This window comes from Pseudorca crassidens, chromosome X (assembly GCF_039906515.1).
Source record: "Pseudorca crassidens isolate mPseCra1 chromosome X, mPseCra1.hap1, whole genome shotgun sequence".
Lineage (NCBI taxonomy): Eukaryota > Metazoa > Chordata > Mammalia > Artiodactyla > Delphinidae > Pseudorca > Pseudorca crassidens.
Window position 1 is genome coordinate 115,909,659 of NC_090317.1, and position 15,129 is coordinate 115,924,787.

The 15,129-nt window shown below is 35.3% G+C and overlaps 1 protein-coding gene across 6 annotated transcripts in view; it reads right to left on the bottom strand.

Annotated features, from left to right (window-relative positions):
* Positions 1 to 15,129, bottom strand: part of CNKSR2 (connector enhancer of kinase suppressor of Ras 2) — a 258,125-nt gene that overhangs the window by 193,055 nt on the left and 49,941 nt on the right. For all 6 annotated transcript variants that reach the window (XM_067724238.1, XM_067724242.1, XM_067724241.1 and 3 more), the window contains exons 2-3: positions 11,668 to 11,831; positions 3,611 to 3,813 (exon numbers count right to left, since the gene is read on the bottom strand). In XM_067724238.1, coding sequence (XP_067580339.1) covers positions 3,611 to 3,813; positions 11,668 to 11,831 — 367 coding nt within the window. The remainder of the gene's footprint in view (positions 1 to 3,610; positions 3,814 to 11,667; positions 11,832 to 15,129) is intronic.

Sequence of the window (15,129 nt, forward strand, 5' to 3'; positions counted from 1 at the left end):
GCCCCCCCACCCGCCCACCAAAAAACTCTTTACTCCCTTTGCTACCGTGACACCACTCTCAACTAATTCTATCCTATGGAGTCTGGTTATGTCTTCTTATTTTTTTCCATAAGCTGAACTTCTAATCATCCTTCAGTTCTTGGTGGTCTGCAGAGGTCATTCCTTTTCTCAGTTCTCTTCATTCACTCAGAAAAATTTATTGAGCACCCACTATAGGGCAGGAACTCTTCTAGATAATTGTGATAGCAGTGAACAAAGCAGATGAAAATCCATGCTCTCCAGAAGCATACATTATATATAGAGTAGTCAGACAAAAACAATAATAACACATAAGTAAATTACATACTGTGTTAGAAGGGTTTGTGTTATGGAAAGCAAATAGAGCAGGATAAGAGGAATTCATTCTAAAATTCTCCTTACACCACCATATTAATGCATTCAGGACTTTAACTACCACCTATATTTTAACTATTCCCAAATCTCTATCCACCGTATATCTTTTCTGAGCAGCAATACTCTAAAGACCTTTTCACTATCTATCATGGCCAACACTCAACACTTGTCCTCCACCATAACCTGTTCCTCCTGTTTTGATAATGGCATCACCATCCATTGGGTCAGCCAAGTCAGATACCTCTTATTCACCTTAGGTGTATCCTTTTCCTTAGTCTCTCTGTCTAACAGTCTTCTATCCTCACTGCTGCTTCTCTAATTAAACATCTCAGTAAATAGCAATGGAGAGAATCAACTCTGTAGTCAGGCGCCTGGAATGAACCCTGGCTCCACCACTTACTTCCTATTTGGTTTTGAACTTAACTTCTGCCTCTGTATGTGCTAGTTTTCCTATCTGTAAAATGAAGACAACTCTCCTAGGTTGGCTTTGAGTGTGGCTGGTAGCATCAGAATCACCAATAGTAGCAGCAGCATGATAACAGTTGGCACTCCATACTGGCAGGTTCCATTCCATGGATTCAACCAACCTCGAATTGAAATATTTGAAAAAAAATTCCAGAGAGTTCAAAAAAGCAAAATTTGAACTTGTTGTACAAGGCAATTATTTACATAGCATTTACACTGTATTAGGTATTATAAGTAATCTACAGATAATTTAAAACATAAAGGAGGATGTGCGTAGGTTACATGCAAATACTGTCATTTTATATAAGGGACTTGAGAATCCTCAGGTTTTGGTATCTGAGGGGGTGCTGGGCAGGTAATGAGGGACAAATATTCCTGAAACAACCTCTTAACTGGTTTCCCTTCTTCCAGCCTTATTCTTTCCCTAATCTTTCCCAACATTATAGCGCAAGTAATCTTCAAAATTCAAAGGTCTGAACACAACAGTGACCCTAAACAGCTCCCCATTGCCTTCAGCATAAAGTCCAAATGCCTTAAAATGACAAAGAATTCTTTTTCTCCTTCTTCTTTCCTTTTTAAAACTAAAGCTGTTAAAGCATAATCATTATAGACAAGCCAGCCTGGAGCTGAACTTTCCTGAGAAAAATCTTCAAAATATAAACTTCAGTTTCTTTTTAAAATTTACAGTCTCAGCAGAAGATTTTAAAGTTATCACAAAGTTGTCTCTTTTCCTTCTAAGTACATATTTTATTTTTATGATCAAAATGTTAAATGGCCTTTGATTTAATGATCACCATAGGTAGTATGATATAACACAAAATAAGCATTGTGAGAACCTTTGCAGCAATGGAAGCCAAACAGATGATTTAAATTATTTCCTTCAGACTTTTTGTCACATTTTCTCTTTTGATGAAACAAACGCAAAATACCATTGATTGACTGCAGGGATTACTATGTATGTGTGTGTACGCTCATGTATGTTTGTAGATGAACTGGCATTTACTAAGGACATCTTATTAGATGATAAAAATAATGCCACCATAAAAAATTATATAATACAATAAAATCAGAAACTACTATATAGTGTTCTAGAAGCCATTATGTGATTTTATAAACAGCCATACCTGCCATTAAGAAGTAAAAACATTCTCTAATCATTCTATTTATTTACTGATTTAACAAGTACTAGTGTAAAAAGAAAATAATGGAATTTACCAAATATAAATATCAAGGCTGAGCTAATTTACAATTATAGGACAGGTGATAGTTATAAGAAGATATAACTAAAATCAAATATATTTTCTATAAGTTTCTGATTACTGAGAAGCCTCCTGAAACAAGTATATTACGTTACTTAAGGATAAGCCATATTTTAAATATATTTACTTACTGACCATTATACTACTTGTAGAATTTACATGTTTAAACAGCAATTATTTCATACAATGGATAAATGTGGTTTAAACAATTATGAGAATTTTCATGATGTCATAATATAAGAGAAATATGCTGTCTGCCGATTAATTATCAGAGCTAATAATTACAGCTTAGTGTTCAGATTTGGATTTAGTATTGTCATGTTATATGTTATTAGTAATATATATAAATTTAGACAATATAGAATTAAGTAAAATTACCTTAACTTTTACCTTAGACATACAAATACTTTGTTTTTAATATAAAGTCTCATATTTTTAAAAAGCCAAAATATAATACAGTTGAACTTCAAACAAAGAGAGGATTAGGGGTGCCAACCCCACAGTCGAAAAGTCATGTGTAACTTTATAGTCAGCCCTCCATATCCACAGATTCAACCAATGGATGATTATGTTCATATAGTAACGTGGTGCGTATTTATTGAAAAAACTCTGTATATAAGCGGACCCATGCAGTTCAAACCCATGTTGTTCAAGGGTCACTGCGTATATATGTGTATATATATATGTATATGTATGTAAATTCTACTGACATTTATTCAAGAAAGAATTCTAGTAAAATTCTATATATCAGAATTTCTTATAAGAGACAAAATGTTTTTTAAGATTTGATTATTTAACCATCATAACACAGCACATGTCCCCTACAAAAAAATTTTCAAAAATGAAAGAGCTTATTTAGTATTTTTTAAATAGTTGTAATGTTTTACCATTAAAATGTTTAATCACATATACAATTTTAATCTAACTTTTTTCATTTTATATTATGAAAACTTTTATGTGTTCCAAGACAAATGAAACTTAACTAAATTAGCAAAAAAAGGACCAAAATTGTTTTTATAATATCCAAAATTGACTGTGCAATGTGAATAATAATAATAAATAAAGCAAAGGTAATGAGACATACAGTGCATGCTATGAAAGTGTCAGTGTCTAATTACCCATTTAAAACAATAAATAGAATACTGATGGTCACTTCCTTAAATATGACCAATGAATGAAAAGAATACAGAAAATCAGGAGACAAGGTAGTATTATAAATCTTGTTATGACAGCCAAAAATGATTTTCTTTATAGAGCAGCAAATGTATTTTGAAACTGTCAGGGACTAATTATTGATTAGCTACTTGGATATAAAATTTTGCAAACAGTTAGTATCTCTTTGATGATATGCTTATATTGTGGTAAATCATAATTAGGCATTTGTTAATATTCCTCGTACTTATCTAATCCTTTCACAAGAAAAAAATGAAATAACGTTATATTCACACTGATGCCTGAGGAGGATAACTTATGAAACACGTGAAAGATTTTACCTGTCCAACCAGGCAAGCAGACTCTTGGCTGCTCCAATCAGATCCACAACCGAAGTCAGAAAATCATTTGGCAATTTTCGGCTGGTTCTCCCATCATAATGGCCACTCCTTCTCCTCCCTGTTATAAAATTCTGTAGATTTTTGGCAGATGCATTCAACTTGTGAGAAAGGGTTTTTAGATTTTCTGTTTCCAAGCCATAATTCTGAAATATAAAAAGACAGAGAACAAATATACTTAAAGTCAATATTTTATTCATTCGTTAAAACATTTACTGAGTACTTTACTATATGTACAGGCAGTGGAACAAATATTAAGAGTTACACATAAATAAGATAGGATTCCTGGCCTAGCAGAACCCATAGTCAAATGAGGATTTGGGGAAACGTCAGATAAACAAATTACAAGAAAATGTGTAAGTGCTAATATGAACATGGAAAGATGAGGGCATTCTATCTTGGAATTATGCCACCCAAGACAGAGAGATTATAAGGACTCATAAGCAGTTTCTTTTTTAACCCAAACCTAAGTTCATTTACTTGTGAAATTCATTATTATCAACAATTATTTTTGAGTATCTATTCTATTAGCATATGCATAGTCATGAATGTAGGCACTAGGAAAAATTCTGCTTCCCCCAAATGAGAAAATAAGTACAATCCAACAATAAAATGAAATAGCAAAAAATAAATCACATACAATATAACTTTTCTTCTGTGTCCTCTTCATAATGACTCACATAAGAAGTTTCTTTTATGATATGGTATACCAGGAAAACCTCTGCATCCTCAGGGAAACCAATATACTTTCTCCTTTTTATAATACAAATTATAAAACTAAACTTATTTATAATTTTGTCATGGTTGCATTAGCTCACAGTCAAATATGAAGCACATCTAAAGAAATCATAATGACTTTTTGGTAAGTATAATTGTTCTTCTTTTCCTTGGTCTCACTTTTCAATTTCTATTAATATATATTATTTCACCCTAAATGTTTTATCTATAAATTATTGCAAAAAGGATTTATATGAATAAATACAAATAAACTTTTTTTACCATATGCAATAGGAAAATATTGTCGGATCCCCTCAAATAAACTTTAGGGAAAGATTTCACAAGTCACAATTAATTTTAAAACAGATAATTGTGAGTTGTTAACCTGATCAGAGGATGACCTTGATCAAAGTACTTAGCAGCATGTACGTTACCGTCATGTGTAAAATTAAAAGTATTATTAACTTACAGAAAAGCATAAAACCCAAAGAATGTTAGATAGCCTCTGAGGCCCAAATAAATTCTAAGTTTGATTTATCCCCTCCTTTTACAGTTAAGTAAAGTGAGACACAGGGAGATATTTCGATTTGCTTAGAGCTCAGAGCTTAGAGTAGACAGAAATCAGAATGGGACTACAAGCCCCCAGGCCACCTGTGAAGAAATACCGCTACCCCCACTCCTTAGCACCAATAATCTATTCCTGTTCAAGCAGAGTAGTAGAAACAAGTGAAACAAAATGGAAGAAAATACTGGGGGAAATGAAAAAGGGAAGAAAATGGCACAATGAATTTAGCTATATTTTCAAGTCAACAATCACTGGGTAGCTAGTTTATATGAAATTTAGGTTTATTCTTTCTATTTAAGAAAAGAAATAACTTAGAGGAGAAAAAAGGACGGCGTAGAGGAAGATTTGGATGCATAAACATTAATAGCAAGTTATGTATGTTACCACTAAAGATTTAATAGTGATAAAAATCTGATTGTTCTTTGCTGAGAATTTACATTTTTACTAAAAGAACACTGTTTTGGAGCCACGGATTTGTTTTTTAAAAAACATAGTATATTATATATTCACCGCTACATTTGAATTGCAATAGTCTCTCAAGTTAAAAGGTTTGGTTTACACAAATAAAACAACATTCTATTCAAATTATATTGCATCTGAGCATGGATTATTTGTGAAACATTTGGGAGATTTTATCCAGCACGTATCCTCTTATAAGAGATATTCTCTAATGACTAGATAATGACTAGATAACTTATATCAACTAAACTGAAAATGATACTTCTGAAGTACTTGAAAGTATTTTCAGAAGTTTTTCCCCGTGTTAAAGCATTTTCCCTTAAGTACAACAGTGTCTGCCCTTTTCATTTTTGTGTATTAATGATTTTAATGAGAAAATATTTGTTTACAAACAAATTATAAAAATTTCTCAGAGAAACTCAAATTTAAATAGTTTATTAGTGAGGAACCTAATCAATCAACCTGGTAACATAACTTGCACTCTGTAGCCAGTAGCCCCGACAAAAGATTCATTTAAATTATCTCTTCTTATATTACCATCTCAAATATTTTATTAGAAAAGGTAAAAATGATTTTAAAAGAATACAGATCTTCTCATAAAAATCTGAAGGCAAAGTAAAAATACTTTGAAGATTCCAAAATTTAAGATAGCATTACATAAAAAAAAATACAACTCAAGAATTAGAGAATAGAAAAATCTTCTGGACAAAACCTGGTAAGATACCCTGAGGTCTCCTAACTTGGAAGCCTACTAAATAAATATCCTATATGGAGGAATTTCAGGTAAAAAATACAGGCCACAGAGGAATCCAGTAGCGAGAAGAGACAAAAAATGCGTAGGAGAGGAAATTCTTAAAACTTATTCTAGTTAACAAATATAACTAGTTAAATCAATAATTCAAAAGCATTTAAGAATTCTAGAAGAGTACAAAAATAGGTTAGAAGCTTCTCTGTATATAACAGTGTCTGTGTGACACTATTTGAACAAAAGAGATGGATTAGTTGATCTCTCAAGTTAATTTTCATCATCACAGTTCTCAGTTCTAAGTAGCTCAAAATCAATTACTGACAACACAGATATCTTTTTTGCGTTTTCCTGCATGAAAGTGGACGGTTTGTTGTGACTCACTAAGTCACCAGTAAATCACACTCCCCTGCCTACCATGTAAAGAAGCAACAAGTATATGAACCACCCCTTTGCTTTGGGCCAAAGGTATGCAGATGAGAAGTACTGTCTCAACTTCTTAAAAATGCAGCTTTATTCACTACAGACTTGCTTTTTACTGGATATGCATGGGACAGCTAGGCATTACTATTGGTACAGAAAGGACTACATCAAGTAAACAAAAGCTTGGACATGAAATGTACTTAGCGATTTTCTTTATCCTATATGTTACCTATGTGGTCAGTAACATTCATGCCAGGAACCAGGTGTGACTCCACACTAATTCAATATAGCCAGTCTAATCTTAAGGAACTGATGCTAAGTTTCTACTGTTCTTCTCTCAGTTATACGCATGCAAAAGCACATGAAAGAAAGAAACAACATTTGAGAAAATCGAGCTGGCTCCCTCACTAGTGGCAAATTCTCACTAAACACTTAACTGGAAATATTGGCACCATGTATTTTACAATGTCAATGCTATTTTATTCAGAGCTCTTAATTTGAATGCATCATGTAGCAGGTGTTTAGGTTTTATAATACTTTGCTTTATAAATATGTGTGAGTCCTAAAAAGATTGCTTTAATGAATTTTTTTTAGAAATGAATTATTTTGAGATGAATGAACCAAGCAATTATGTTGCAAAGAAACAAATCCTAGCAATGGCAGGCATCAATTTTTTCCTACAAAATACCTATTACATGAAAAGTATATGAAGAATGAAATGCAAACTGTTCTTATCCTGTCATAAATGATTCACTTGTACTTCTCAATAAAAGGTGCACTGTCAAAACATAAATTAAGGGCTATACATTAAACTATATGTATTTTATTTATGCTTTACTATTTTAGTTAATACAAGGTGCTCTCTATTGAAGCACACCAAATGGTAGCATAACAGCTTGAAAGAGTTAATATAACTCCAAATCATGAAAAGCTTATTTCTTTCTAGGATAACATGGTACAAACAGTATAGTTGGTGCTTAATAAATATATGTTGCATGAATGAACAAGTTACTAAATAAACCTTTGATTTTCAACAGCTGCCATAACATTTATTCCCCATCAGGACTAATTTCAAGACAAGGCAGATGAAAATATTCCACTGCTCAAGAAAAACAAAGGAATTTGGTAATTTTTCTGTGTCTTCCTTATTTTAGGAACAGAAACTTCAGAGTCTGAGGCTGTGTCGGCAAGAGAAAAAAATTACAGTTCTCTGGAGAAAGGCAGATAACTTCATTCAGTAAGATAACATTAATTGAATATCCTCTACTTGCTAATCACTAGGCAGAAAGTATATCAAGGACCAAAAAACCTAACCAAAGAATTATAATGTGATACAAAGTGTAAGGTGACATTCTTCCCATCACTTCCTACTCTGCAGCAGCTAAATCAAAATTCTTATTTTTCTCTGATCACTGCATACTCTTTCACAATTCTGTCTTTACACATATTTTTTCTGCCAGATAACTTTTCTCCAACTTTTTTATCTGGCAAACATCTACGCATCCTGCAAGTCCCAATGCAAATCCCACTTACAGTTCCTGGATCCCTCAGTAGTGTTCACCATCTCCTTCTGCACTCCCCTGGGATTTTAAAAATAAATCTATATTATCTTTTAATGACTGTTGTCTTTACTGGACTGTATACATCTTAAGAGCACAGACTATGCCTTTTTAATCTTTGTATTCCCTGTGGTAGCACTGTATGAGCATGAATATATAATTGTTAAAAGAAGAAATAAATACAGTAGATGTAGGAAAAAGTAGAAGAGTCAGTAGAGACATTACAGTTTTGAAGAGACAAAACATAGTTCCCCATTGCCGACAGCACAACTCCTGATGCTCAGCTTGCTGAAGAGGGATGTCACCTCCTGATTTTATAACGGCATGTAGAAGTAAATCAGAATTCACTGCTTGGAAATTTGCTTTATATTCACTGGAAAACATCTGGTGCATAAACTGTAAGATATGTGCACTTTTAACATGTTGATGTATAGCCATTAGGAAGCAGTGAAAAGGAAGTTTAATATTTGACCTCCTTGGGGAATAAACATAGAAAGAATGAATTTAATGTTTTGATTTACTTTTTCCCAAGAAAATGATGCAACACTATGCTGCTTAAACCCAGAACTGCACGGCAGTGGTCTGTATCTCTGATACCATCCTTTTAAGTAAGTCTAGGTCAGCAGAGCTTATCCCAGTCCAAACTCCAAAGTCTACAGGTCTAGACTATCTGTAGGTAGTACCGTAATCACCAATCTTACTTCCTTCTTCAAAGTGGCAGAGTGGAGCTCAGCATGTGAGTGGTTCATCTAAGAGAAGCCCTGCTTATGACACATACACTCTAGACTTCAAGCTGTGACACACTCAACTTTACTATTATAGAAGATGTGGCAAATAGGGGACTGCTAGGTCAGATACCCATCTCCAAGCCACTTATATTGTACCTTCATAGCGATTCTGACTCATATTTGGAGACCAGTATGCAAAAACACTGTGGACTCTTACCTTACCCTGAGTACTAGCTTTTATTTCAGGCATGATTTCTGCAATCTGATTCAGATAAGGGAGAGTGCAAGTGCATGCTCTGGTCTGAATTAATTTCTTTTATCTCAGGAATAAGGAAACAAGAAGATCCCCAAATTATCATGTGAAAAATATGTCAAGTCTCTTTCATCACCACTTTCAAAAAACGTTTATTCAGCATCTACTATTGCCAGGCATTTGTGCTACACACTAGGTGTTCAATAAGCAATGTCACTTTTCCCACATAGCTTGTAGTCTAGCAGAAGAAACAGACATTAAACTAATAAATACACACACAAGTATATAATTATGAAATGAGATGAGGGTTAAGAAAGAGAGGAAGAGTGGGGGGCCAATTTTAGACCAGGCCAGGGTGAGGGAGTGATCAGGGAATATCTCTGAGGAAAGGACAATTAAGGTTAGACTGAAATGTGTAAGTGGGAGGTACTATTCAACCAATCTGGTTTCAGATTCTTTAAAAACTATTTTCAATCAGTTCTTTTCCCCTTGCTTATTCTATTGGCTTTTAGTGAAATTTGATGACATTATTGGTGTTCCTTAATGAAAATAACAGTTCCCATTGCTTCTGTGACAACTCTTTCATAGTTGTCTTCATGCTTCTCTGACTACTCCATAAGTCTCCTCTGAAGGCTACCCTTCTTCCTTCCCAGCTGGAGTGTCAAGTTGTGTCCTTTGTTCTTTATATTCTACAGGCCCTTCCTGGGTGATCTCTCTATCTATGGATTCAATCCCTATATACTTGAGACTCCCAAATCTCTATCTTCAGCCACTTCTTAGCTCTAAATTCAGAAATTCAATTGTCTGATGAGTATTTCTTTCTGGATAACACAGAGATGCCTCAAATTCAACAAATCCAAAACTCAATTTATATTCCCTCCTAAATCTATTCTTGCTGCTATTGCCTATCTTCATTATTGGAAGATCTTCTACTCTATCTCTGCAGCGAATAAGATGGAATCTTCCTCAACTTCCTTTATCTCACTCACTACTCCTAGTCACCAGATCTTCTGTATTCCTGTTGCACATCCTTAGTTTAAGCCCTATTCATAGCCTAAGTAGATTATTTTAAACACCTCCTAATTGTTCCCCTGTCTTCACTCTATGTCCAGTCCACTCCACCCTTTTCACCACCATCAGTTACCTTTTTAAAGCAAGTATTTGATCATTCTTGCATAGTCCTCCAGTGCCCAGATGAAGAAGTACTCATCTCTTATCAGGATATTAAGGTACTTTACAGTCTGGCCCTATTCTATCTTTTAAAGCCTAATTTTAGGCCACTATTTCCCACTTATTTTTGGTGGGAAAATAGTTTATCATTTTTCATACACACCAGGCATGCTCCTTATTCTGTGTGCCTGTGTATGTGCTGTTTTATCTACCTGGAAATTCCTTCCCTCTGTTCCTCCACCTCTTAGAACACATGCTCGTCCTCCACTAGGCGGTTAAAGATCACCTCTTTTGCAATATGAACCCATTTATCTTAGTCAAAACTTCTGTGCCCCTAATACTCAGCTCATACTTTTATTTTAGTAATTATACTATAATATTGTGATTATTTATATGTCACTCTCCCCCCACTAGGCTTTTCAAGATGGCAGGAACTAGAACTTACATCTGTCACACACAGTGCTGACTGTACTGATTCCTGAATTACGTTTAATTATCTACACATTTATTATTAATCATCATCATCTTAATAATAGTGACTACTTAGTGAATGCCTACTGTGTGCCAGGCACAGAATTAGGCACTATTCAAACACTATCTCCTTTGCTTTTCACACCAATACCAAGAGGTAGTTAATATTATCTCTATTTTTTAAAAAAGAACTAAGGCTATGGTGAAATGACTTGCACACAAATGTCAGTAATTGACTGAGTCAAATTTCAATCCCATATTATTATAAGACTCATGTTCTTTTTCACTGTGGCTCTAGCCCCAGTCATGTTAGTGTCATCTTACCTAACATGGGAAAAAAAAGTCTATGTTCCTCTCAGAATATCTAATGTACTATCAGAATCTTGCAGGATTCTTTTCACATTGATTTCCCTTGTCTGACAAGGCACTGCTCTTTTAACACACAAAAGTAGACATATAATGTACAATATTCAATTTTCATTGATGTATACACAAAGAACACTAAAATAATTTAATTATTTTAAGGATGGTTTTTCTAAAATAGGATTACTTAATATTTGGGATACTAAAGCAAAACTTTTAGAAGGAAATGAACTTTATAACTGATTGTATGCAATCGTACATCCCAAATGCTTCTGTGAAAACTCCCTTGGTGAGTTTTCAAGTAGTTTTTCAAGTAGTTAAATAAAATGTCACCAATTGAGTTAATAAGCCCCTTTAATTTGTAATTTGGGCCTGCATAGTGCATCAAATTCAATGAAGGAGGAAAATATCACCACATCCAGTTGGCTGATAATGAGGGGATCTTTTTTTTCTGCTTGAAGGAGAAGAAACGAAAAAAATTTTAAAGGAAAGAAAACAGGAAAGAAAAGCAAAGTTTCCCTTCCCACCAGTTTTATGATGTCCTTACCAGTGCACACAGAAGGTCAACTGCTTCCAAGATCAGTTCCTGATGGCCAATGCGGCTGACCCCCAGATCCTCTAGCTCCTGATGTGTAATGCGCAGCAGCTGGTCTCCACTGATCTTCTCCCTCTCAAAGTTCTTAATATACTGCTGCAAACAGTCATCAAGACCTGCAAAAGAAAAATACAGAAGACCAGAATGAAGAAAAAAAGAGAGTTGAACCAAACAAATTAAAAATAATAATAAAACAAGCATTAACTCCTACCCAGTCACAAGTTAAGTCCATTTCAGCTCTGGACTAGTTCAATCATCCACCTTTCCTCAACCTATATATGGGCTTCACTGGGGAAAAAAAAATCACTTCCTCATATCCCAGCTGTTAGGCTCCTATTTGAATTTTCCTCAGCAGCTACTGCAAGTCTTTACCTCTCTTCTCAGCAGTTCTCTTCGCTGCCTGTTTCTCAAAATGTGCTAATGGGCAGGTTCTCCTACTTCCAAATTTATCTGCACCCCACTCCTCCTTTCTTCTTTCAGAGGGAGAGGTACCCTTCTTTCTATACAAGGCTAATCAATCTTCCTCTGCTCTGGAATCTTCTGCCACCTTAACACTACTTGAACAATTAAAAAATTAAATGCTCTATTTCAACCATTTCTTTCTTATTGACTCCTTTGTTCAAACCTCTGCCATCTTAAAAAAACAAAATAAAACAAAAACATTTCCTTGATTTCCTTGATCCTGTGTTCGCCACCAGTCTGTTACTCCCTTCAGAACCAAACCCCTTACACCTTTATTTCCTCACCTATAATGCACTCCTTAATCCACCATTATTTGGAATTTACCCAGATCCAAAAATGGAAATCCACAGTGGATACGTTTTTCAAGATTATTCAGGGCACTTCATAAGTGATTGGCCAGGCTACAGATTGGGTGGCTTCAATCACCTATGAAATGACCTGATATAAATGATGAACTAGACTAACAAGATTACTTCTCTCCACATTTTTAAGTAAGGAATACCAAGAAAATGAGGCAATCACGAAATCTAAAAGGTCTTGATTATATGTCAAGGAGGGAGACGAAAGGCCATAATGGGCAACGATCCAGTTGAAATAATGACAGAGCGGAAATGATAAGCAAGTAGAGAAAGCAGAGACAAGGTTACAACAATTGTGCAAAGGGAAGCAAAGTCCCATAACAGAAATTATGTAGCCACTGAGAGAAGAAAAGAGACACTCCTAAAAGCCACCTGGTTCCTGATAGGATAGTTTAGTACCAGGCCACACATGTCCTTATTGTCTTTTCAAACTTTCTTGAAGTAACTTGAGTTACCCTGCAGTCTCTCTACACTACCTTTCTTTCACCTTCCATTGGTATATGCACATCACTCTTTCCTGGTTCTCTCTGTCCATTCGTTCTCTGTACCCTTTCAGGATGTTTTCTCCAACTGTCCTAAAATATTGTTGCTCTCCACTCCAGGGACCCATTCCTGACCCCCTTACCTCTCCTCTTTACATTCTAACTGAACAATCTCATCCATGCCCATGTCTTCAACTGCAATCTAATACCTCATACTTCCATTTCAGATCTCTCTCATGAATGCCAGACCTACAAATCTACACATCGTAACATGCCACAACACAACTCATTTTCCCCTCCAGAGGAGTCTCTGCTGCGTTCACTGTCTCAATGAATGGCACCACCATCTATCCCAGTATAAAGACTAAATACATGGGAGCCATCTTAGATTTATCTATCTTCCTTATATCCCTGCATCCAACCAATCTCCATGTCTGAACAATTGGTCCTCCGAAACATCATTTATATATATATATATATCCTTTCCTCTCGTTCTCCACTGCCATCTTTCTAAATCAGGCCACAAACAGTTGGCCTAAAACAGTTTTACAGTTTTCCTGCTGCTAGTCATTATCCTCTCCATCTTCCCCAACATAAAAATTCCGATATCATTCTCTACCTCAAAAATGTTCACACAGCAAGATCCTTTTTGACCCACCTCCTAGAGAAATGGAAACAAAAACAAAAATAAACAAATGGGACCTAATGAAACTTAAAAGCTTTTGCACAGCAAAGGAAACCATAAACAACATGAAAAGACAACCCTCAGAATGGGAGAAAATATCTGCAAATGAATCAAGTGACAAAGGATTAATCTCCAAAATATACAAGCAGCTCATGCAGCTCAATATCAAAAAAACAAACAACCCAATCCAAAAATGGGCAGAAGACCTAAATAGACATTCCTCCAAAGAAGATATACAGACTGCCAACAAACACATGAAAGGATGCTCAACATCATTAATTATTAGAGAAATGCAAATCAAAACTACAATGAGGTATCAACTCACACTGGTCAGAATGGCCATCATCAAAAAAATCTACAAACATTAAAATCTGGAGAGGGTGTGGAGAAAAGGGAACTCTCTTGCACTGTTGGTGAGAATGTAAATTGATATAGCCACTATGGAGAACAGTACGGAGGTTCCTTAAAAAACTAAAAATAGAACTACCATACAACCCAGCAATCCCACTACTGGGCATATACCCTGAGAAAACCATAATTCAAAAAGAGTCAAGTACCAGTATGTTCATTGCAGCTCTATTTACAATAGCAAGGACATGGAAGCAACCTAAGTGTCCATCAACGGATGAATGGATAAAGAAGATGTGGCACATATATACAATGGAATATTACTCAGCCATAGAAAGAAACGAAATTGAGTTATTTGTAGTGAGGTGGATGGACCTAGAGTCTGTCATACAGAGTGAAGTAAGTCAGAAAGAGAAAAACAAATATAGTATGCTAACACATATATATGGAATCTAAAAAAAAAATGGTTCTGAAGAACCTAGGGGGAGGACAGGAATAAAGACACAGATGTAGAGAATGGACTTGAGGACACGGGGAGGGGTAAGGGTAAGCTGGGGCGAAGTGAGAGAGTGGCATGGACATGGACATATATACACTACCAAATGTAAAATAGATAGCTAGTGGGAAGCAGCCGCATAGCACAGGGAAATCAGCTTGCTGCTTTGTGACCACCCAGAAGGGTGAGATAGGGTGGGATGGAGACGCAAGAGGGAGGAGATATGGGGATATATGTACATGTATAGCTGATTCACTTCGTTATAAAGCAGAAACTAACCATTGTAAAGCAATTATACTCCAAAAAAGATGTTAAAAAATGTTCATTGTTTCCTCATATTTATGACAGAACAAAATCTGAACTACTTTATATAGTGTTCAAGGCCCTCCCTGACCTGGACCTTGCCTTCCTATACAGACTCATTTCAGACACCGTCCACACTTCCCAATCTACCACTCTACAGACCTCCATCACAACAATGCCCACATTATAATTCTTTGTTCCCATGTCTGTGTGCCCAACAAATAGACTGGAAATTCCTTGAAGCTGGGCACTGTGTCTTCTGAATTTGGAGAACCCAGG